The sequence below is a fragment of the Gigantopelta aegis genome, chromosome 9 (assembly GCF_016097555.1).
Source record: "Gigantopelta aegis isolate Gae_Host chromosome 9, Gae_host_genome, whole genome shotgun sequence".
NCBI classification, from domain to species: domain Eukaryota; kingdom Metazoa; phylum Mollusca; class Gastropoda; order Neomphalida; family Peltospiridae; genus Gigantopelta; species Gigantopelta aegis.
This window is the reverse complement of record NC_054707.1, coordinates 29,287,952-29,313,140: the sequence shown is the minus strand read 5'-3', so window position 1 is coordinate 29,313,140 and position 25,189 is coordinate 29,287,952. Positions and strand designations below refer to the sequence as shown.

Sequence of the window (25,189 nt, the reverse complement as noted above, 5' to 3'; positions counted from 1 at the left end):
GTAATTCTGTAAAACCCTTGATTAAGTAGACTTTCCCATCTAAAATCACAAAACTGACCAATTACGTAGTCCCAAAGAAAAGAAAATTATCACTTGGGTATCGTGAGTGGTCGTTTTTGCTCGAATGTAGCATACCAATAGGCCTAATAATATGCATTTTTTTCTTTGGATTTTTTAAAAAAGAAAAATACTATAACTCCATTTCGTTCTATTGATGCAAATTGAAATATATTTAGTTAAATAGTTCATTAAGTCAGGTTGATGAAAGCGAAGTGCCTTGTCGTAAATTAGAGCGTTTGTTTACACTGTGCATAGAGCAGATGGACGGAGCTGACGTCACTTCGCCCCAAGCGATACCACCAGACGTCACAAAAACGAAACAAAATGGCTGCCCCCAGTTAGCAGGAATAATCATGTTTTTTTATTTACTCTAAAATTACGCGTTTTTCATTTGTTAAAGTGTCAGTATGTGTTGGTGGTTCGGGTATGCATCTTTCCAAAACATAAATCTCTTGTTTGAGTTTACTCTACCTTTAATAATTTGTGTAAACATTTCTTTTTTCAATCTTGGAAATAAAAACATTGTGAATGGTGGTAGTGTTCTTGTATTATAAAGATGGTTGGTTGATATATTTAACTCAGTTTGTATGTATTTACTTTGTTTCAGTTTTCTTACTGCTGGTGGATGTACTGGAATCATTTTCCTGGAAATAATACTTCAAGTAAATCGGTCTCAAAAAGATGAAGATGTAAGTAGTTCAATACGAAGAGACAGGTGATGTCCTAAATGTTCTGTAGTGTAAAGTAGTTCAGTACAAGGAGATAGATGATCTGCTAGTAGTTCAGTACAATGAGACAGGTGATGTCCTAAATGTTCTGTGGTGTAAAGTAGTTCAGTACAATGAAATAGGTGATGTCCTAAATGTTCTGTGGTGTAAAGTAGTTCAGTACAAAGAGACAGGTGATGTCCCAAATGTTCTGTTGTGTAAAGTAATTCAGTACAAAGAGACAGGTGATGTCCTAAATGTTCTGTGGTGTAAAGTATTTCAGTACAAAGAGACAGGTGATCTCCTAAATGTTCTGTATTGTAAAGTAATTCAGTACAAAGAGACAAGTAATTCAGTACAAAGAGACAGGTGATGTCCTAAATATTCTGTGGTGTAAAGTAATTCAGTACAGACAAGTAATTCAGTACAAAGAGACAGGTGATGTCCTAAATATTCTGTGGTGTAAAGTAATTCAGTACAGACAAGTAATTCAGTACAAAGAGACCGGTGATGTCTCAAATTTTCTGTGGTGTAAAGTAGTTCAGTACAACGAGACAGGTGATGTCTCAAATTTTCTGTGGTGTAAAGTAGTTCAGTACAAAGAGAGGTGATGTCCCAAATGTTCTGTAGTATAAAGTAATTCAGTATAAAGAGACAGGTGATGTCCTAAATATTTTGTGGTGTAAAGTAGTTCAGTACAAAGAGAGGTGATGTCCCGAATGTTCTGTAGTGTAAAGTAATTCAGTACAAAGAGACAGGTGATGTCCTAAATATTCTGTGGTGTAAAGTAGTCAGTACAAAGAGAGGTGATGTCCCAAATGTTCTGTAGTGTAAAGTAGTTCAGTACAAAGAGATAGATGATCTGCTAGTAGTTCAGTACAATGAGACAGGTGATGTCCTAAATGTTCTGTGGTGTAAAGTAGTTCAGTACAAAGTTAAAAAAAAGTTTGTTTTATTTAATGACGCCACTAGAGCACATTGATTTTTTATCTTATCATCGGCTATTGGACGTCAAACATATGGTCATTCTGACACAGTTTTTAAGAGGAAACCTGCTGTCGCCACATAGGCTACTCTTTTTACGACAGGCAGCAAGGGATCTTTTATTTCCGCTTCCCACAGGCAGGATAGCACAAACCATGGCCTTTGTTGAACCAGTTATGGATCACTGGTCGGTGCAAGTGGTTTACACCAACCCACTGAGCCTTGCGGAGCACTCACTCAGGGTTTGTAGTCAGTATCTGGATTTAAAATCCCATGCCTCGACTGGGATCCGAACCCAGTACCTACCAGCCTGTAGACCGATGGCCTAACCACGATGCCACCGAGGCCGGTTCCAGTACAAAGAGATGGGTGATGTCCTAAATGTTCTGTAATGTAAAGTAATTAATTACAAAGAGACAGGTGATGTCCCAAATGTTCTGTGGTGTAAAGTGTTTCAGTACAAGGAGATAGATGATCTGCTAGTATAGTTCAGTACAATGAGACAGGTGATGTCCTAAATGTTCTGTGGTATAAGTAGTTCAGTAGAATGAAACAGGTGATTTCCTAAATAGTATGTAGTGTAAAGTAATTCAGTACAGAGAGACATGTGATGTGATGTTCTGTGGTATAAGTAGTTCAGTACAATGAAACAGGTGATTTCCTAAATGTTCTGTAGTGTAAAGTAATTCAGTACAAAGAGACGTGATGTGATGTTCTGTGGTATAAGTAGTTCAGTACAAAGAGACAGGTGATGTCCTAAATATTCTGTAGTGTAAGGTAATTCAGTACAAAGAGACATGTGATCTCCTAAATATTCTGTGGTATAAGTAGTTAAGTACAAAGAGATAGGTGATGTAAGTTTTATAATTTTATCTGCTATTGATTTTCAAGAATTGTCACTATCCAGTATTGATTTTCTTCACTACAATTGTAAGTACATGTATTATCATTTCAGGATATGGCATTTTTGAGGACATACTTTACACCTGTCTTTATCAGTCTGATCAATGTTATTGTTCCTTTCTGTATAAGAATGGTAAGTTTATAGAGAATACAATGTTTCAGTCAAATAAGTTGGGTGTATTTTCGTTGGAGTATTATATAATTTGACAGGACTTTGTTTTTCTTTTAGTGAACACTTGATTATTGTTTTCAATTTACCTGAAAAGGCTATCAAATTTATTTTTAAAATATTGTTTTATATGAGATGAAAGAAAAACCTTAAATTTAGTACAATTTGGAGGTATAAACATGAAGGTATATTTTCATGGGTATTTTTATTATTCTAAGGAGTGGGTGTTCTGGGTTTGTATTGTTTGTCATCAGACATATTCAAAATTAATGTTTTATTTGGATGCCAGTTTGCATCAAAAGACTAGGTTGTTTCTACGAATATGAATATGTTTATTTGGAGTTCTGATCATTTCACATTGTGTTCCATATACAAATGCATATCATAAAATTTAAATGCATTTATTATTCACATAGTTCAAGATGTACAGGGAAGTATAACCAGTATAAAACATGTGTCATAATGATTTCACATGCACAACAAATGATGAAAAATATGGGGAAGCAAAGTCATACTTTAATGCGGCTTTCCCAGTCTTGGATCAAGGTGGATATAAAATTGAAATAAACTTATATAAATTAGTACAATTGTGTTTATTTAAAGGGTTTAGCATTAATAAACATAATTTAAGTTCATCGTGGACGGCAGTCTTTTGTGTATGGTTCAGGGCGACCAACTTTACGGAATTTTGTGAAAAATACTGAATTTTTAACCCATATCCGGAATTAATGCCAAATATCCGGAATTTTTTCCAAATTCGCTATCATTATATTTTTTGGAAGCAACCATTTCTGGATATATTTTTAATTTTCTATATTTTTAAATCCAAGTTTATTAAACCAAGTTTATCATTCTGCATTCTCCATTTCAACCTGAACTCTGTATTATCTACAGTTTTGTGCTGTTACTAAGACGTTTGTCTATTGGCTGTATTTGTCAACAGCCGACCAATGAAAATGTTTTTGACAATTTTGCCGCAATATTTCTCTTTCCACTGGCACCCCAAAAGTGCTAGTCTATAGTGATGTAAGCGTAATGCAGAACGATAGCCAGTCTTAAAGGGAGGGTAAGCTCAAATAAGAGCCTTATGTGTTGGAAAGATGCATATCCAGACCACCAACACATACTGACACTTTAACAAATTAAAAACACTTAATTTTAGAGTTGTGAGTAATTTTGTAAAATCCGGTGGTATAGCTCCTCTAAGCACAGTGTAAACAAATGCTCTAATTTAGGACAAGGCACTTCGCTTTCATGAACCTGACTTGTAAAACAACATAAACGACTTGATAATATAATAAACTATTTAACTAAATATATTTCAATTTGCATCAATAGAACGAAATGGAGTTATAGTATTTTTCTCTTTAAAATAAATCCAAAGAATTTTTAAAAAATTTATTAGGCCTATTGGTAGGGTACGTTCGAGCAAAAACAACCACTCACGATACCCAAGTGATACTTTTCTTTTCTTTGGGACGACGTAATTGGTCAGTTTTGTGATTTTAGATGGGAAAGTCTACTTAATAAAGGATTTTACAGAATTACTTACAGTAATAAAGCAGGACAGCTGATAATGTCCATTACGATTTGAGGGGTGTCCGCGCGGCTATCAAACAATAACTTGTCTAGACACAGTGTCTGGGGACCATCTAAATATATACCTGCCAATATGGAACCACAGGTACAGGCTACAGAAAAAAAAGACCAATTAACCAAGAAAACACTCCGATTATTATTTCAGTACGTGGGTTAATTTATGTTCAAAACATAATAGTTATTTCAACACTTTGACAATGGTGGTTTATTTTGTATTGAAAAATAATATATACTTGTTGTCGGCTTACGTTTTATTAATTAACTATGCGATTATACTTGTTGATATTAAGCAATAATGTGCATTATATACCATTGAATATACATACCAGGCCAAATGCCTTAATTGTCCCTTCCTTTAATGTGGGTACCAGACGTTTCGTCCCCGATTCAGTTAACCACAAATTAGTTATTTTTGTTGATGATTTTTGATGTTTGGTGTGTGTGTATGTGTGTCTGTGTGTGTGCGTGTGTGTGTGTGTGTGATAATGCTGTTAATTGCTGTACTTGGTATAGTAACTTTATTTACACTGACGAATAGCCATAAAAGGAAAGAAAAATTCTGCCACTGATGTGGATTGATTTATACTTTTATTATTGAATACATAACATTCCAATAAATAATACAATTTTTGTATCATTATGTATATCTTTGGTTGTTATTTTTCAAATATGTCAAACATGGCGCTATTTAATTTTTAATAAAAAAATTTGAAAATGGCATTTTCGCGTGCTTTAAACTATTGTTTTGAAAGGGGGGTTCACGCACTAAGAAATGGTTATTTTTAATGCTTAAGTCTTTTAAATATATGATTCTTAATTCATCAAATTTGTTACAATATAGTAAAAAGCACATTTCTGTTTTTGTTCACCTGAATTCAGAAGTTACATCCTATAAACAAAAAGTAAATTTGTTGATGCCTAAATGCAGTTTGTTCTGTATGATCCCATTCCCTTTTGACTGTTTTTCAATCTGTATTTATTTTTAGTTTTTTCTATTTTGTTAATGCTTTGCTTTTTGGTTTTATTTTTGGAGGGTTGGGAGGGTAATCCACTGGTTTTCAGTTCATTTGTTTTCTTTGCAAAACTAACTTCAGTCATTAAGAATACAAAACAACATTTTATTTCGTCAAAATATTTCTTCTCTGACAACAAAAACCCTGTTAATTATACTGCACACACAACCACGACACATAGACAAAACAAGACAACACAACACACAATACAATACAATGCTTTAGTGAAATCCACAAAGCAGCAGTAGAGAGGCTTTTTAAAGTTATACTCATATTTATTTTATTAATTAATGTTTTAATTATATTCATATTTATTAATTAATGTTTATAGTAGCAATTTTAAAGAAACATTTTAGAAATATTTATAAGTTGTGAAGTTTAAATATGCTCTGTTTCTCTTTTTTTTTTTCTTTTTTTTTAATGTGTTCTATTGCAGATTATCAGTTATGAGTCTTAATGACAGTGTTTTTGGATGTTAAAAAATCATGTTGAAAACTGAAAATTAGTTACATTAGACATGACTGGGAATATTTTCATTTGAGCAATCCATTTTTTTTCTCAAGGGCTTTTTTTAAAAAGGCTTTCATTGAGTATTATAGAAATTATTTGTAAATTGATTTTAAAATACATTACTTTTGTAACTTGGGCAACTACGTTAGTTAACCAATCCTTATAGCCAAATATAACTACTTACTCTTGTAGCCAAATATAACAACTTACTGAGCCTGAAAACAAAACGGAAAAACTTTTCTGCATCATAGATCATACTGGTCATGCTGGCTGTGCGGGACTGCCCATGTCTGGACCTGATAACTTGGATGTTTCCCAGCATGTCACCTCTAACTCTGGTGGTTGAGCAGAATTGCCCCAGCACACCAACCCTAACCCGGCCGGTAGTGCAGGCTGTCCAGGTAAACAGCTAAGAGGGACAAGTACCAGCATGACCCCAGGGCAACACAGTGACTGGGCCAGTTGGGCCTGGTGCGGCCACAGTAGATGGCGGGATTAAGCCAGCCTGGTCTAACAGTGCGGTCCCTAATGGGGGAGCTCAGCACTTGGGTCCTGTAACCAATAATGCAGACACAGTCCAGCATCCTGGTTCTTACAATTGTGGGTTTAGTCCTTCACCGACTTCCATTCCTAGTAAAAGGAGACATGAATACAATTCCAACTCAGATTCGGAAATTGATTGCACATCTTTGGTCTCTGTGCAATCAGGATCAGAATCCCACACATTAAATTGCTGGGGACAAGGGTCGTCAGAACTAATGGATGTGCGGGAGGATACAGAATCTAAGGTGTTTGCAGAAGGGTACAAGGAAGCAACTGTTACTGCCAAGTCGTTCCTGTCTAAAGGTAATACTAAACCAAATAACTTTCGGCTGGGTCAAAGTTCGAGGTGAACCCAACTTTTGATAGAGAAGTGAACAAATGTGATAAATGTGACTGTTGGTTGTAAAAAAAAATAGTTTGGGGTACCTGAAAAAAAAAAGTACTCAAATTTTGTGTGGAACTAGAGTAGTCATAGACGCTACCCGTTATCTCAGAAACGAGCAGCTTGAACGCCAATTTTTTCTGATTCACTTTAAGGGTGAGGGGTGATAGTATTTATATCTGTTACATTTATGTTGATTGATATGCCGCAGGTAGGAGTTTTAGCCACATATGTTTAGTCTTATTCAACTTACCATACTAGCACAACAACAATGCTATACGACCCTGAGTTATAACCTCCACTGCAGAATTATCTTCCCTTGCCGGATGTATAACCTACACCCGCGCATGGGTAGACCGTATATCCTCGTTTTTGATTCTGCAGTCATCCATTGCAGTCGTGTTCGAGTTCTGTAGTAAAATTTTTGTCAAATTGTCAGATTGTTTATTAATTTGTAATTTTGTTTTACTCTGTCATACGAGGTCTTTTGGGTAATTTACACAGGGGGTTAATGTCTGACACGGCTTCCTCGGGCTCCAACCGGTTGGTTGTGTGTGCCGAGGGGGGTTGTCTTAAACGACTGCCCCAGTTTGATCAGCATTTGTTATGTCGTTCTTGTTGTTTTGAACGCCAGTGTCATATCTGTGTAAATTGGTCCTCCTCGTCTGTTCGCCATCTTCATGGTGATACCAGTAAACCCGAAGCGCCGCTTGGCGCGGAGGGGGCGCTGTTGCTCCCTGTTTCGGCTGAAGCAGGGAAGGTTTCTTCCAGGTCGGGCTCCGTTCGACCTGGGGATTTGCTTTTGCCTCCGTCGGTGGAGGCGGCGCCAGTTATGGTTGTAACGGGGGCGTCAGTCGGAGGGAGTGCAGTTGTGGCAGGAACGACTGTGTCTCTCAGTTCCGACTCCCATCTTGCTGATGGGGGCAGGGTTATCGGTCCTTCTGTGGAGGGGTCGATTAGCTCTAGAATGAAGTCGGCTTCGCGGTGCCGTTTGGCTCACCAGATTTCTGGTGCAGGGTTGGTCGTGGCGTCCGAGGGCGCCGTTTCGGCCAACGCGTCTTGAGGCGCTACTTCGGTGATCGAGCCACTTGGCGAAATCGCGACGTCTTACAACGTTGTCTCGGTCACGGAGCCGGGTGGCGTTGTTTCGGGTGCGACGCCAGTAGGTGTCCCTTCTGTTGTTGGGGCGCCTGTACAGCGTCATCAACTTTTAGATCGTTCGCATGTGGCTACGTCAACTGGGTTGGCTAATCCACACGTGGTACGTTGGGTTCAGAATCCAGACCTGTCAGATCGGGGTAGGGGTTCCAGGCGTTATCCCTCGACTGCGTGGGCGGAACCTTTCGTTCAGGGTCCGATGGTTTCAGGTCGCCCTCAGGGGCGGACTCGGGGGGACTATGTTTCTCTTTTTGAGAATTTCATGGCCTGGCTAGGGGAATCTCCTCCACCAGTCCCTCCACCGCCGGGGTTTCCAGCGAGACCGGGGTTGGACCAGTTTGCAGATTCGGCCGGTCCGCATCGTCCTGCCCATGCAGTTTCGTTTCTGTTACAGTCAGCGCATGGCGTGTCGTTAGAAAAAATTTCTTCTTCGGAAGACGTTTTTCCCTTCGAATCAGTGTGTGGTTCGGGGGAAGGGTCGGCACCAGGTTCGGTGCTTGACGAGATTCCCAACTTGGCCGATGGTATGCCAGATGGCAATTATGATTACCAGGTGGTTCTTGGTTTTGTACGGGAACAGGTCCGACTGGTGTGCGCGGATGCAATTCCGTCGGAGGAGGCTGTTCAGTCTTACAAGGGTGTTTCGTTTGGAAACCGGCCTTTAGCGACGGACGCTCCGCGGCAGGATTTTGGCTTGCCGTTAGCGCACGAGGCGCATGAATCTCTTGCGGAGATTGATGCTTTGATTGCGGGTAGCGATCGTATTTTGGGGGCGGTGGTGGAAGAGTTTTCGGCAGCGTTAGCTACCGGGAAACTGTTGTCTGCGGCGAAGGTTTTGTCCACGTCTTCGTATAAGACATTGGGAGCTACCTTCCTTTCACATCCAGCGGTCGTTTCCGCTAGGGTGAAGGCAGACTGCCACCCATCTCCTAATGTCAGTGTGCCACTCACGGATTTAGAGACTTTGGAGAGGTTATCTAAACTTCTTTTTCAAGTCAATAACCATTTAGGTACGTTCCTATTTGGGTTAGATAAAGCAGTCATGGGTCTTCCGCCGATGGCTAAGGGTTGTTTGTTGGCGGCTTCTAAAGCCTCTCATCACGTCGCTCAGCTTGCTGGGCGTGTTTTTGCCAACAGTCTACTGCGTCGGGATCACTACCTGGCGGGACTGAGAGCGACGGGTGTGGTTAAAACCTACTTTCGTAGTCGCTCAGTAAGGGAAACCTTACTTTTTGGGACCAATTTTAACTTGGTCATGGACCAAGAAGCGGCGAAATTCGTCCCTGCTGCTCCGTCCCGAACTGCTCGTAAGCGCCAGGCGGCGTCTACTTTTAAGCCTCCACCTGTTAAGAAATCGACTTTTCTTGACAGTTATCAGATCCCTGTGGTGTCTGATTCGGGCGTGCAGTCTGGTAATGCCTGTGGTTCATCGAAACAAGGACGTTTTCGGGGGAAGCCGGCACGTTTTCGTGGTTCCGCTCGGGGCAAGGCGCCCAGGGGTGGGAAGCGGCCGGGATGAGGGTGCGTGGACAATCGACATCTGCTTACGGAGGTTCCGTTAGCAGATCTTCCTGTGGGGGGCAGATTGCACCATTTTGTTCAAAGTTGGTGCGAACTGCCAGATCTGGACCCATGGGTTTTGTCGGTTGTCCGCAATGGATACAGAATTCCGTTTTCTTCACCCCCTCAACTGACGTCCTCCCCCCGGTTACCTGCAGTACCGCATGTCGACAAACGAGTACTGGTGGAGAAGATGGTTGTCGAGTTTCTCGACAAGAAAGCCATCCAGGAGGTGGATTTGGGCATTTTATTCCCATCTGTTCTTCGCCCAGAAGAAGAATGGCGAGTGGCGACCAATTCTAAACCTGAAGCCACTGAATTATTTCGTCGTTATTCCATCTATGAAGATGGAAACGTTTCAGTCTGTTCGCGCTTTGCTTCAGGTGGGGGAATGGGCGGCGTCCATCGATTTGAAGGACGCTTACCTGCATGTTCCAATCCATCAGGATTTTTGGAAGTACTTGCGGTTCCTCTACAACGGCAGAGCTTACGAGTTTCAAGTTCTGCCGTTCGGATTGGCCACAAGCCCTCACGTCTTTACTCGGGTAGTAAAGGCAGTGGTGGGGCGTGTACATCTGTTGGGTATACGGATGCACAATTACCTGGACGATTGGTTAATTCCGGCGGCTTCACAGACGGCATGTCTCGTGGGCGTGGAGTTCGTGATTGACATGATTCTCCGATTGGGGTTTATTCCCAATTGGGTCAAGTCAGAATTAGTACCAACGCAGGTTTTCACTTATCTCGGGGTGGTTTTCAACCTTGTGGAGGCGTCCATTCTTCCAACGGATTCGCGACTTCACAATTTCAGGACGTTGGCACAACTTCTGGTGGAGCAAAGTGCGTCGGTGCGCACGCTCCATGTGTTGATAGGCCATCTCGAATCGCTGGCGGCGCTGAATGTGCGGTTCAGACGGTTCAAGAGACCGCTTCAATGGCATTTGTCCCGTGTGTGGGATGGTCTCAGCTGGGATTTGGTGATACCATTGGGGCCTTGGTTCATTCTTCCGATCCAAGAGTGTCTAGTGGACAAGTGTATGTCCCAGGCCGTTCCTTTACACCCACTTTCTCCAGAGTTGGTCCTGTTTACCGATGCTTCCCTCGAGGGGTTCGGTGCACACCTTTTGGATCAACATCTGTCAGGGGTGTGGACTCATTCAGAGAGGAGTCGTCACATCAACCTATTGGAGATGGAAGCAGTGCGTCGCGCTTGTCTCCATTTCAGGACTGTTATTCGACATCGTCGGATTTTGTTGAGGTCGGAAAACACGTCGGTTGTTGCGTACCTCAATCGGTGGTGAGGCACCAAATCCCTGTCATTGAGTCTTGCGGCTTTGGAGATTCTGGAATGGTGCGACGATTGGGGAGTGGTGTTATCGGCCAAATACATTCCTTCGTCCGTGAACGTCTTGGCGGACGCTTTGAGTTGTCGTTCCCCAGTTCAGACGGAGTGGATGTTGCACCGGACGGTGGCTTATCGAGTTCTTCAGTTGTGGGGGAGTCCTCAACTCGATATGTTTGCCACTCGTCTGAACAGTCATTTGCCAGTGTTTGTATCGCCGGTACCAGACCCACTGGCACTGGAGTACGATACTTTGAGCATGGACTGGACGGGACTGGATTTTTACGCCTTTCCCCCTCCGGTTCTGCTTGGCAAGGTTCTGGCAAAGATCAGACAGCAACCTTGTCGTGTCACGCTCGTAGCCCCGAGTTGGGCAGCTCAAGCCTGGTTTCCTCCGCTCCTGTCACTTTTAGTGCAGGAGCCGGTGCGGTTGCCATTGATACCCGATCTGCTCAGTCAGAGACTGCGTCGGACAGAGTGGCATCCGAAGCCGGAGGTTTTCCGACTTCACGCATGGCGGTTGTCGGGGTTTCCTTCCGAAACCGAGGCTTTTCTAAACGGGTTGCTGAGCTCGTCTCCTCGTCGAAGCACCGGTCTACGGAGAGGGTCACTGGCGCGCTTGGGTTCGTTGGGCGACTTGAGAGACGTGGATCCCTTGTCGCCTACTGTTAATGATTTAGCTGAGTACTTTCTGGCTCTTGTCCAAGAAAGACAGCTGAAGGTTCAAACAGTGAGAAGTCACCGGTCGTCCATTTTCACTAGTCTGAGGCAGTGTGGATGTCAAGATTTCTCAACGAATCTCGTGTTGCATGACTTGCTTAAGTCGTTTCAAAACACGGTTGAGAAGCCTTCCATTTTGCCTAAATGGAATGTTTTTCTGGTTCTGCATGCACTCAAAGGCAAGCCCTACGAGCCTTTGAAATTCGCCAGTCTTCGTCATTTGACGTGGAAAACTTTGTTTCTGGTCTCACTAGCGGCTTGCCGTCGTATTAGTGAGATTCATGCTTTTTTGCATGATTTGGTGGATTACAATACGGACGGGTCAGTTACATTACGTACTGATCCTGTTTTCGTGGCTAAGAACCAGGTGCCAGGGGAAGAGTTTCCTCCGGCCATTATTCAGTGTTTATCTCGTACACTTTCTGCGGATAATTCTGATAGACTTCTTTGTCCGGTGCAGGCTTTGAAATTCTATTTGGAGCGTACTAGAAAGCTCCGGCAAAACACTAAGAGACTGTTTATCTCTTTCACACGCCAACCAGGAGACATTACAAAGAATGCTTTGTCGAGATGGATTGCTGCAACCATCAAACTGGCATATGAGAAGGCGGGTGATCATGTTCTGCGGAATTTCTCCGTGCGACCTCATGAGATTCGGGCGATTTCTGCTTCCCTTAATTTCCATGATTCTTTGGACATTTTCAAGGTCATGAGTGCAGGATTTTGGAAAGGTCGACACACGTTTGACCGGTTTTATTTCCGTGATATGGCTGTTGGTCCGGACGGAACTCAGCGGATTCAGTCAGTCATTGCAGGGCAGCAACTCATTTCGGTGCGCAGGGCCACGAGTAGGGGGCGACCCTTATTTCGTCCGGTCGCTAGCGGCAGTCTTTCTGGGAGATAGTTCTCCACCTCCTGTTTGGAGAGTGGGGGGGTGGATGGTTGACTATCTGGGGCAGTCGAGTGTCGTTTACCATTACTTGGTGTGCGGGTTTCCTCACCTTGTTCACTTGGTTTACTTTTAATTGGGGTTGTAGTTCTTCAATTTAAAAGTCACTTTGACATTTTATACCTCGTATGATGTGGGTTGCTTTTTCACTGTATCATTACTTGAGACGAACACTACTGGTTGAATGGGTAAGTCCTCCTTGTTTTCTTACCTCCTCCCTTTAATGTTAAATTCTCGTGCTTTAACGGTGTTATATCACATCTGTTATAGCATTGTTGTTGTGCTAGTACGGTAAGTTGAATAAGACTATTAGAAAATTTGTTTCTAATTTTCATTATTATTCATACTTACCTAGTACTAGCACAACAACAACCGTTACCTCCCACCCGCCCCGAGAGAGGTCTTTTTTGATTCAGTCATTCCGGACTTTGAATCGATAACGAGGATATACGGTCTACCCATGCGCGGGTGTAGGTTATACATCCGGCAAGGGAAGATAATTCTGCAGTGGAGGTTATAACTCAGGGTCGTATAGCATTGTTGTTGTGCTAGTACTAGGTAAGTATGAATAATAACGAAAATTAGAAACAAATTTTCTAAATTATTGTTGTCTATGGGATTTGATTTGGTAGTATACACCTTATACAGGAATCAAGTGATGGGAATCTTTTTCCCATGGACCCTTCATCTTGCCCTGCAGCTTCTGCCGATGAGATAGGATCAGTGCTTTTAGGTGCTGATCAAGAAGAGCCTCCTGCAGCTCTTCCTTGGATTTCGGATATGAGGTTTTACCTCCGCCGTATAAATCTGGCCATCAGAGGTGTACCGAAGTCTGATTTTGGTCAGCATCTTCGGGGTCCCCTAAGAGGCTAACTGAACATTCTGGCACTCTCTAAGCCACCGAGACAGGATAGTCTAAACCGAATGGATGGTCCATCAGGGAACAGTGGACATGATTTTTCACAGATAGGAAAAATCTCATGTGGATTTGTTCACTACTCACCTTAATGCGAGATTGCCCCTGTTTGTTTCTCCGATGCCAGATCCTCTTGCATGGAGCTACAAAGCTCTCATGTTAGATTGGATGGGCTGGAGGCCTATGCTTTTCTCCCACCAGTGCTATTGCTGAGGATTCTGAGGAAAGTACAAATGTTAACACTCCTGGCTCCAGCTTGGCCAACTCAATCTTGGTTCCCACTACTACTTTCACTGATCATGGAATTATTGGTCAGGTTGCCCTTGAGAAGAGACCTTTTAACCCAACCAGGGTCGAAACTGGCCCATCAAAAAACAGGGCCTGGTTTAATGAACATGGTTATAAGCTGTGACAGCAAAAAGCTGTCCTATCCACTGCGTAGTTACAGTCGTGCACACATAGCAAAGTTATGACAACTCTGCAGTTTTGCGACTGATACCATATTTGCTCAATGTCTCAATTGGGATGGTGCAAGCCAGACTATATTTAGCTGAGACAGGTAATCCCAGGATTTTCCTGTACATCCAATGCAAACTTCCACTTATTTCCACTGTTGCCAAAGCACTGGCAAAGCCAGAATGTTTCTCATTGGGGTGATGGCAGTGGCATATACCTCAGCAGGTTCAGGAGGTCCACAGCAGTTGCAATCTTTAGGAAAGGCAAGAACATTAATAATTCATTAAAAATTGGAACCACTCTTGTGTCAAATGAATGTCATATCTATAATTTTGCAAAACTTACTTTTCTCTTTACTTATATTTTTGTTGATGGCTTTGTGTAGTGTTTCTCAATATGAGCGTCAAAGATAATATTATCTTTTCTAGTGGAACCATCAATCTTTCCCAAAACTATGTTGACAAATGTGTTTGCAATTAGTTTGTTAAATGCATAGATCAGAGCATAACCATCAAACATGTAAGGTAAGAAAAAATGTCAGTCTACAGATTATAAGTTGACATAACATTCTCTTGCCACAATTATTATCCCAATTTATCATTTATCTGGTTGAATGCAGACAGACACATAACGTTTTTAATGGTTTGCTATCTTGACGAAGCTTTGATAGCATATGGGTTGTCATCAAATACTGGGCAGGGCATACTCTACTTGAAACACACTGATGTCACTGATCTCAGTGGGCATTGTGGATTTTCTGAACCAGTTGATAAAGCCAGGGAGGAGAGAAGGCTACATTTGAAAAGAACTAATTTCTAAACATACTTTCTAAGCATTCCATAATTCAACAGCCTAAGGAGGTTTGAAAAATAATTTAAATTTGGCAAAACAAGGCAGGTATGGATTCCAGAATACTGCAGTCCAAGGGCCTAATTCACTAAACTCTTGCAACTTTGCGATCTCGCAGTGCACTACTAAAAGACTTGCAAAAAGGATGCATTGTTATCTAGCAGAACCAAAGAGAGCTTTGTGAATTAGGCCCCACTACTATAATAAGAAAGCGGTTAGTTATATAGCAATTGTTTATGTTGAATGATATGTTTAATCATAGAAACCAAATGAGACATTATGTGGATTGTTGCTAGAATAATGGTGATATTGTCTTTAATTAAATAATAACATTATCTCTTAAATATTGACAATATTTACCCCCCCCCCCCCCAAATGACTTTAAATGATCCCAACATCATGACCTTTAAAGTCAAGATCACGTGGTACCTACACTGTAAACCTTACCCTATATAGCATTAAGCATGTCTCACCATTTCTAACAAAACATGCCTGAAAACATGTTTGGTCAAGATGGGATATGTTTAAATTCCCAATATATGAAACATTTCATTCTACACTAAAATCAAAGATTAAACATATAAATTTACATTTCATCTTTATATTCATAAACAGCTTTGGAACAATTAGTTAACTTTAAAATATAAAATGACTTTATTCAATTGAGAAACAGTCAATTTAGTGAATACTTCTTTGTCTTTGGGTAGTGGCTGACAGAGGAAACCATTTTGACATACCATTAAAAACATACACATTCCCAGCTAACATACAGGTTTATTTTTTATAACTGCTATACCAATGCAAATTATAATAGCCTGTCAGTTTATATGCATTGTAGATCCAGTTATCTATATACAGTTAATTAATATTAATATTGTAAAATAAATGCATTTTTCCAGTTAACATGCAAATTATACTGATCAATTAGATACATTTAATAATCAAAGGTAAACCTTTAATAGCACTTTCTGGAAATAACTAGACATATATAAAAAGATTTTAAAAATAAAATGTCGATTTTGACCCCAGCTAGTGTCTAAAATGACACCTTAAAGGTCAAAATGGCATGAGTACCTATGTTTACCATAAACTATAGTACTCTATATAGATCTCAATAAAGGTCAATTTAGCATGGGTACCTACCCTCACCATAAACCTCACCCTGCAAAGATAACAATAAGCATGGATACCCACTTTTGGCAAAGTGCTACTGTTAGTTTTTAAAAGACATGTTTTAGACACTTGTAAACAAATTGTTTTGAGATAATTGATTTTAATATTAAGATTCCCCATAGTTTGCATGTACACTGTAATGATCTAATGTAATCATATTTATGAAGAGTGAACCTTATGTAGCATATTTGTCAAAAGACCTACCCTCAAAATTGTGGAAAAAATTTAAAACCTAATTTTTCCTAAATACCTTAAATGACCCTCAAAATTACCTTTAAAGGTCACATTTGCGTGGGTACCTTCACCATAAACCACACCTACCTTCACCATAAACTATATACTCTGTACAGACCTCAGTATGCATGGGCACCCATTTCTAACAAACCATGCCCCAAAATTTCTCCCCCTTTTGTTAAATTATGGATCTGTCATTGAAATTTCAATCAGGAAGCACTAGATGTTTAATGGATATATCTATAAACCAGTAATATGATCAGTTTGGTTGAAAGAATTAAAATAGCCAATAGTTTGTGTCATGTACAACATTATTACATCTTCAGAAATGACCTTCATTTGACCTTGAAAATGTAGGTCGAATTGACCAATTATGAAAATCAAGCAAATCAAAATGGAATGCTTGGATATTAAAGCTGCAGTGTCTGGAATATTTTTATTATTTAAGCATTTAGAATAGATGATCCAGTTCTGTTTGGTACATAAAAGGCCCACCACATCACTATAGTTTCGCAATGCTCGCTTATCTACATTATCTAGGGCAACTGCAAACCCAATGGCCAGCTTGTTTTTCTTCAATTAACTGGGAATTTATGTGATTTGCGCAGGTGCTGAACTTCTCACATGATTTTGAACAAATTTAACTGTCTTGATTGAGGGGTCGTCTCATACCTCCAAAATATATTTATATCCATAAGAGGTATGGTACAATACCTTTCCAGGGGTCGGTGGGGGATTTGCCTTGAAATTTTGACAGTGACCAGCGGTTGGCATACGCGTTACATGTAAGGGGGTGTTAATAATTACGTAACGCTCTAGGGGTAGAGGAAGAGGGCGGTATGTTCGATATACGTAACATTTATGAAGACTATATGTTATTTCTATTCATTACTTAGACCTAAAAATGTGGTGGGGTTTTTTAATGCGCAGTCGGTCTAGGATCGATCCCCATCGGCGGGATTCTTCCAGCCAGTGCGCCATGACTGGTATATAAAAGGCCATGGTATGTGATATCCTGTCTGTGGGATGGTACATATAAATGATCCCTTGCTAAAAATAATTTAAAAAATATGTGCAGGGATTTCAGCGTGGATTGGAGTTATAGACTGCATTGAGTGAAGTTTATATGGGGCCATGTTCCCCCAGAAAATATATCTTGGTCAGGGAAGGGTTTCGACCCCCAATGTACCCTCCCCCCTGCACATGCACCCGTTTCCTCTCTTAGATTATGTCAAAATTACCAGACATTTGACATCCAAAAGCAGATGATTATTAAATCAATATGCTCTAACACTGATGTCATTAAACAAAACAAACTAACTTTACCCTTTCCAAAAGAAATAATATTTATTTGAATTTGTCGATTTTACCACACGTAAAATTAAAAAGTGAAAACGGTCATTTTCTACTTTAGTATATTTTATTAAAAATATATACATGATCAATGTGTTATACAAATTAAACTTTGAAAGTTCTACTAACACTTTATAAAATATTAATTCTTAAATAGGAAGGTACGATTGTCAATAGTACGTTATCAAGATCAAAACCAGTTTTAACGAAAGAATAGTACGTATCCTCAACTGAACGTTCTTTGTACAGCGCAAGAATTGTCATTTCATTTTTTGAGACGAACCCTACAATTTCAAATCCGCAAATGCACCTGTTAACTGAAATTGACAACAGGCTGTCGTTTGTGGTTTGCCGAGCAATGGCTGCACAGGTGACGAATCGAGCGTATACTTTTGAGGTTCTCTGTTCATAGTGAACACACACAAGTTTTTTAAAAGTGCAGTTGAACTTTTATTTCATATTTGTGCATATTATTATATGGTAACCAGACACTGTAACTTTAAGTGTCATGAACCTTTTTTTTTTCCTTTTTTTTCAAAGAGTTTAATCTCTCCTATAACTGAAATCTGGTGTGTGTCCCTTTGATTGTTGTTTTGAAGTAGCAGCAGATCGAAAAAAAAATTGTCTTTGATGTACCATTAAAAGTATGCAAGTTACATAACATACAGGTTTCGGCAGTAAGAGTTGCAGATCTGAAATTAATACATATTTTTACATAAGAATCAATTGACCTGGCTCCTGGACTAGTAGTAAAGCAGGTTCCCACTCCCATGAACTCGTTCACATGGTCTCATTCCAGCCAATGCTCCACAACTGGTGTAACAAAGGCCGTGGTATGTGCTATCCTGTCTGTGAGATGGTGCATATAAAAGATCCCGTGCTGCTAATCGAAAAGAGTAGCTCATGAAGTGGCAACAGCAGGTTTCCTCTCAATATCTGTGTGGTCCTTCACCATATGTCTGACGCCGTATAACTGAAAATAAAATGTGTTGAGTGCGTCGTTAAATAAAATATTTCCTTCCTTCCTTCGTTCACATGGTTTTCCAATTCCCCTCCCACATGGTCATGGTAGGGGATAGAGACTGAGATTTTCATTATGCTGAAATGAAGCAAGCTCCTCGATCACCACCAGGCGAGGTGAGTAGAGTTCTTTGTTTACATTGATGTTGTACATATATAATTCGACAACAGTCTGCTCTAACACCCTAGGCTCCCACCTTCCTACTTGAAATAATAAGGAAAAAATGTCTCGCTTATTTTTTATTTCTGTGAAATACAACAATAAACACCCCACCCACTTCGGGTATTTTGGAGACGGCAGTCTGGTTAGTCTATATTATGGCGACTCGAGCGCTTATAGGCTGATAATATGCACGTGCAGTCGATTGTGACGTACATGTAATCGGAACAACAGCACAGACCAGAATCATCTATAACAAGGAAAGGTTTTTCCATTTCGCCTTAAGGCTCAGTAAGTAGTTATAATGTCTAATCAAGTGTTCATTGCCATAAGTATTGGAATAGAAAATAAGGGAGAACTGTTCTCCTATTTGCTATAACCGGACTAAATCATGAACATTGCCCTAATGCTTTTATTTCACAACCATAATATTTTCCTTTCATCTTATAGTTTTCTAGGGCAGATGACCCACAACAAAATTTGCAGTTCACATTACAGGAAATCAAACCTTTTTGTAAGGATGGCTGCATGTTAACACTGTAAATGTAACTGATTTAAACTTCAGCTTGCCAAGATAGAACACTATGTTTCTGGACAAACGGAACTGAACATCACAGTTGCACGAATCTTCGTTCTCCGAATGGCCCATCTAGCCACCTTGATAGCCTCAGTGTATTATAGATCATCAAGGATGTTTGTTCCAGAGGTACATTTTTGTACTTTTAGAGTAATACAGTTATGGAAGAGAAATTGTGTTTTGTTAAAAAGTCAAGCAACCATGCAGTAATAATTCTTCTCTTTTTTAACAGCTGTTAGTCATCAGCTTCATTTATACCTGCTATATCTACCACCTTTCTTAAAAGACAACATGACTATGCTTTCAAATAATCAAATATATTAAACAGCTATATGTTATAGGAAGCCATTTCATACTCACCTGCATTATAATAATTATTAAGCAGGCACTTTTTAAGACATCACCTGACCAAACTTCCGGGTAATCTGATAAAATACAAATTAGTCTGTCAAAAATTGATATAGCTCAAAAATGATGTCATTGTTGCACAGTATCATCATGCAGTGTTCATGAAATTTAATTGTTCAGTGTCAGAAATTAATGTAGTGCTCCAGAATTAAATATTATGGTCCTAATTTGTTTTTGACTTTCATCATATGGTGTGCCTAGCTCAGAATATGAACTTTGAACCGTGCATATAATCACTGCGTATCATTGTACACAGGATATTTTGTGAGCTCCAAAGCAAGTAAGTTATTCGCCCTTTTCTATGATCTGGTGCAGATTTATGTTGACCAATGTTATGTAATTACTAGCTAGATAATTTCCTAATAAAATACACAAATTATAACAATTGCTCATCTTCACTTTCACAATATCCCGACAAAAAGGTCAATTTACTAAATGGTCATAGCGAAATCGATCCAAAAAGTTACATATTAATTATCTTTAGACTATATCAAACACACCGTGTAAGTTGTGTATTAGAAAATTAAGGTTTTTTTCGTTGTATTTGTTAAAAGCCCAAAATTGCATGGTACTGCGAATTGAGATCGAGTGTACTGCATGTTGCAATTTAGCAAATATTCAATGTACATTATATTGATTAATTTATTAATGAAAAAAAATTATGAATATTTTGTCTAAAATCGATATTCAAAGACTGCACACTAAACGATGAAAACTGAGATTAAAGGTATATATTAATAATTAGAAAACATGTTAATTCCACGTATGACTATAGGAAAAGGTGCAATGATTTATAGGTGGCTTATACTGTGAAGTACATTAAATGTTTTCTGAAATAAATCTTCATTCATAGCTAGCATATTTCCCAAATATTTAAGGCATCAAAGTGAAGAAGAAACGGTTTTATAATTGTCCAATATTATCATACATAGATACATGCATAGAGATATTTTGTTTTAAAAATACATCGGTCCACCTCCTCTCTCCCTCGCTCTCTATATCTCTGTCTCGCGCACACACACACATGCAAGCACATTATCCATTGAATTGCTAAAATGATGCTTACAATTTAAAAACAATAAATGTCTTATTGTCCAAAAGAAAGCCAAAGCAAAGGATTTTGGAAAGAGGCTGCAGCCATGGATATGGTATCGATCAGACATGAAAAATGAGAGAAATTTACCTACGTGAATAAAAAACTAAATTTAAGAAACTTAAAGAAGAATGTTTTATTCAATAAAGTTGGAACAAATTTTAAAACAAAATCAAAACAATTAATTACGTTTGTCTAGAAATAATTGTATTTTTAATAATCCTGTTTTCTTGTAAATGTATGATAAAAGAACCAAATAATGTGTATAAAAACGAAAACAATATCATAAATTGTACATTAAAATAGCATAAGTGTGTAGTAATTGTCATTTATTATCAGCATACACATCTTTGTTCACATGCTGTGGTATTTTTCTTTAATATTGTACAGTTTTGAGTGCTGTAATTTTGTTTTCGTAAAAATACATCTAACGGCATCTTAACATGTATGCAGTACAACTTGTTGATTATATGTGTGTATGTCCGTGACAATTAAATTAAGCTAAGTCCCATATATGTCCTTTACAATTAAGTCCAAACTTTTTAACGTCTTTGCCACGCAAGTAGCTCAATTTAGGATACTGTCTCACTCTATTCCTGGATCTGTTGTAGGAGCACTTGTTATTTGCAATGTCGTTTGTACCACTTCATTAATTCTGGAAATATAAAATGATGAGGCTGTTAAGGGTATCTGCATGACAATATTTTACAAATGTCAGATGACACATATCGGATTGTTTGAAACTAGAATATAATACAGTTCATAAAACAAACAAATATACACTTTACCATGTATAAATAAAGGGTTATTCAAGAGATTTTCATTAAAAAAGCCAAAACGACCTCGTTTTTGAAAAGCAAGACACAGTATACACCCTCGTTTCAATTAATGGTACACTACTAGACAATATAATTGCAATATGCGGTACATCATTTTGGGGGGTTTTAGATAAATATTTATAAAACTACAAAATATTGTATAGTATAACTTACAAGATGTATTTAATATAGTATAAGGGTTATTTACATGTAATTTTGGACCTCCGTGTCAAAATAATTCTTTAGAAAATGGATATTTTTGGTCAGGTATTGTGAAAACGACAACGAGCAAACGTGATAGATTTTGTTTTATTTGAAGATCTATCATTTCATATAGCTTTCCGATGAAATAATTGTATTGGCAGATTATCTAGCAAATAACCGCATAATACTGTGCAACATAAATTAGCACCAAATGAAAGAAAATAGCAAATAATTTACCTCGATGCGTCAGTATTTTGCCTTTCTCTTGCTCAGGAGCTCGCAATACACAGTGATACCCAATTATGAAATTCATAAAATAAACAAAATGTCTCAATAATGTTTTGCTTTGAAATTAACATTGAGTATATTAGGAATCTACTGATTTTTTTTGGGTTCAAGCAAACCATCAAGATCAAGTCTGAATTTTGCACAGGAACAATCATTGGACAAGAGCTTTATAAGTTAGTCATTATGGACACCATTGTTCAGGTAACTACGTGTATATGGCATTTTTCATGGTTGTAAATGATTTTCAGGTATCTTTGTTTATGTTGTGAAGACTTCTCAACACCCTAGAAACAAGTATGCCTCAATGCCTTTGTCTCACCCATTATGTCCAACCTTGATCTAAGGACAGTAAAAAGTATCTCCGACAAAGTATTATTTTCACAATTTCATATGCAAAAAAAGAGAAGAATTTATTACATTGTCTTTGTTTTTATCAAATGCAATTTTATGAGTACATATAGTTGTGTCTTGTGATACCACTTGTTGTTGAATAATCTTGTCCATATACAATGTAGGCACTTTTATACAGGGAAAAATACATTCTTTTTCTTTTGACTTGCACTGTAAAAGATCAAACCTCTGCATGCATGTTTTAACCACTTTGTTTTCCTTTGAAAACATAATTATTGTTGCACATGTTTAGGGGTGTCGCGATACACCTACCTCACAATACGATACGTATCACAATAAATAACCCACGATATGATATGTATGATGATATACCTGATTCATGGTGTTTTCCCAGTAAAACAAGAAAGAAAGAAATGTTTTATTTAACGACACACTCAACACATTTTATTTACGGTTATATGGCGTCAGACATATGGTTAAGGACCACACAGATTTTGAGAGGAAACTCGCTGTCGCCACTACATGGGCTACTCTTTCCAATTAGCAGCAAGGGATCTTTTATTTGCGCTTCCCACAGGCAGGATAGCACAAACCATGGCCTTTGTTGAACCAGTATGGATCACTGGTCGGTGCAAGTGGTTTATACCTACCCACTGAGCCTTGCGGAGCACTCACTCAGGGTTTGGAGTCGGTATCTGGATTAAAAATCCCATGCCTCGACTGGGATCCGAACCCAGTACCTACCAGCCTGTAGACCGATGGCCTAACCACGACGCCACCGAGGCCGGTAGTAAAACAAGAAGTTGAAGCTCAGGTGAAATGATTTGAAAATAAGAAATAAACATGATAAAGTGAAACACTGATTAAACAGTTTCAATGACATTGACATAAACAGGCAAATATTCTCTGTCCACTTCACTTCTATTCCTTGAAGGAAATAACTGTCAATAAATAGACCTCAGTATGAACTGGTGTTGGTAAATCGATGCAAAATTAAATGTGATTCGATACATGGTCAAAATATGAATTGATACACAAGCAAGCATATCATAAATTGTATCGTCAGTAGTAGTATTGTAATGCATCGGTGTATCGTGACTCCCCTACCCATGTTACAGTCTTTGTACAAGTTGTATTTTATGTCGAGTTCTCAGTGAGTAATTTCCGTCTCACTTGGTCATTGTCTTTTATATTCAGACTGTAGCTGAAATGGGTCTGTATTTTGGATGCTATTTCTGGACGCAACAGAAAGATGAGTTCATTATTTCTTCATCTGTGTTGGTCCTCATTTACAGACAGAGTTTAATCTTGGTAAATATTCTGTTTTCAGCTTACCTAGAGTAAAACACAAAATGTCAATATTCACTGGATGTGTAAGGTCTTAGCTGGCATTCAGCAGAGCCTGTGCTTATAATAAAACGTTCTAGATTCAAATCTGTAATCCAAATACATTGAATTGTTAGACTGCCTATGATCCATGTCTAACTTAATGACAAAACATTTTTTTAAGACAGATTTTTTTTAATACAGGCGATATTATATAAAATTAGATGATACGGCAAAATAGAATGGTGGTTGCCAATATGTGTAATAGACATTAACAACAATAATAAAATATTTTGTTCCAAACCACTCTTGATGGAAATAAGCTGTATATGTCTTGTGAACTATCAGCACTGTTTTTCTTATTTGTGGCTATATGTAGTCATAATTCAGTTACTTAATTTACCAAATATCAATAACAGGTATGTAAATGATTAAAAAAAAATAGTTTTGAACCTCAATACCCCTGGTACACCTTAGCAGTAAATTGAACTATATGGAACCTCCATTAGCAGTTGCTGATCATTGACCTCCCTTGCGCCTTGCCACTGGTGGCATCACGAAAGCATCACACTCTCACCCGAAAACATCCTTGCTGCACGCCAAACTTAGAAACCAAAGGAATCTGGTAACTGTCAAGAAATGAATATTTCTTTGCAGGTGACTGCTTGAATTCTGGCACCGCAGAACAGCGCTTATGGGTATTTTGTGGTGCTGGAATGAACTTCGCCGCTTCTTTGTTCATAACCAAGTTGAAATCCATTCCAAAAAACAAGGTTTCCCTTACTAAGCGATTACAAAAATAGGTCTTGACGATCCCAGTCGCAATCAGCCCCACCAGGTAGTGACCCCAACGTAACAAAATACTGTTTGCCAACAATTGTCCAGCAAGCTGAGCGAGGTAATAGGAGGCTTTAGAAGCCACCAACAAACATCCCTTCGCCATCAGAGTATAAAGCTCTATCCTAAAGCTGTATCCTAACCAGACGCGAGCGATTTTTTAGAAACCATTGATTTCAATTGCTGCATCTTAACCACACGCGTACAGCGCGACAGCTTGATGTAGTCGACAAACATATATTAATTAATCAAACAACTTTTACTTGGCGGTTTCAACTTTTCATAACAATTTTAAAAAGAAGACTGTCGTTATTGTCATGTCTGGTTAGGATATAAATATTATCGCGTTGCTCGTGTCCGGTTTGGATACAGTTTTACGATACAGGTTAAGACTCGACAGCCTTGTCCAACCCAAAGAGGAATGTTTCTAACTGGTTGTTGACTTTAAAAAGAAGTTTCAATAACCTCTCAAAAGGCAGAGGGTAGCAGTCTATCTTCACCCAAGCAGAAATGACCACTGGATGAGA

General features: G+C 39.0%; 1 protein-coding gene across 3 annotated transcripts in view; it reads left to right on the top strand.

Moving 5' to 3' along the window:
• Positions 1 to 25,189, top strand: part of LOC121382313 (transmembrane channel-like protein 7) — an 83,197-nt gene that overhangs the window by 45,908 nt on the left and 12,100 nt on the right. For 2 of the 3 annotated variants that reach the window (XM_041511891.1, XM_041511892.1), the window contains 5 exons: positions 668 to 749; positions 2,707 to 2,787; positions 19,326 to 19,466; positions 22,260 to 22,349; positions 23,697 to 23,810. In XM_041511891.1, coding sequence (XP_041367825.1) covers positions 668 to 749; positions 2,707 to 2,787; positions 19,326 to 19,466; positions 22,260 to 22,349; positions 23,697 to 23,810 — 508 coding nt within the window. The remainder of the gene's footprint in view (positions 1 to 667; positions 750 to 2,706; positions 2,788 to 19,325; positions 19,467 to 22,259; positions 22,350 to 23,696; positions 23,811 to 25,189) is intronic. The other variant, XM_041511894.1, reaches the window with a different exon arrangement.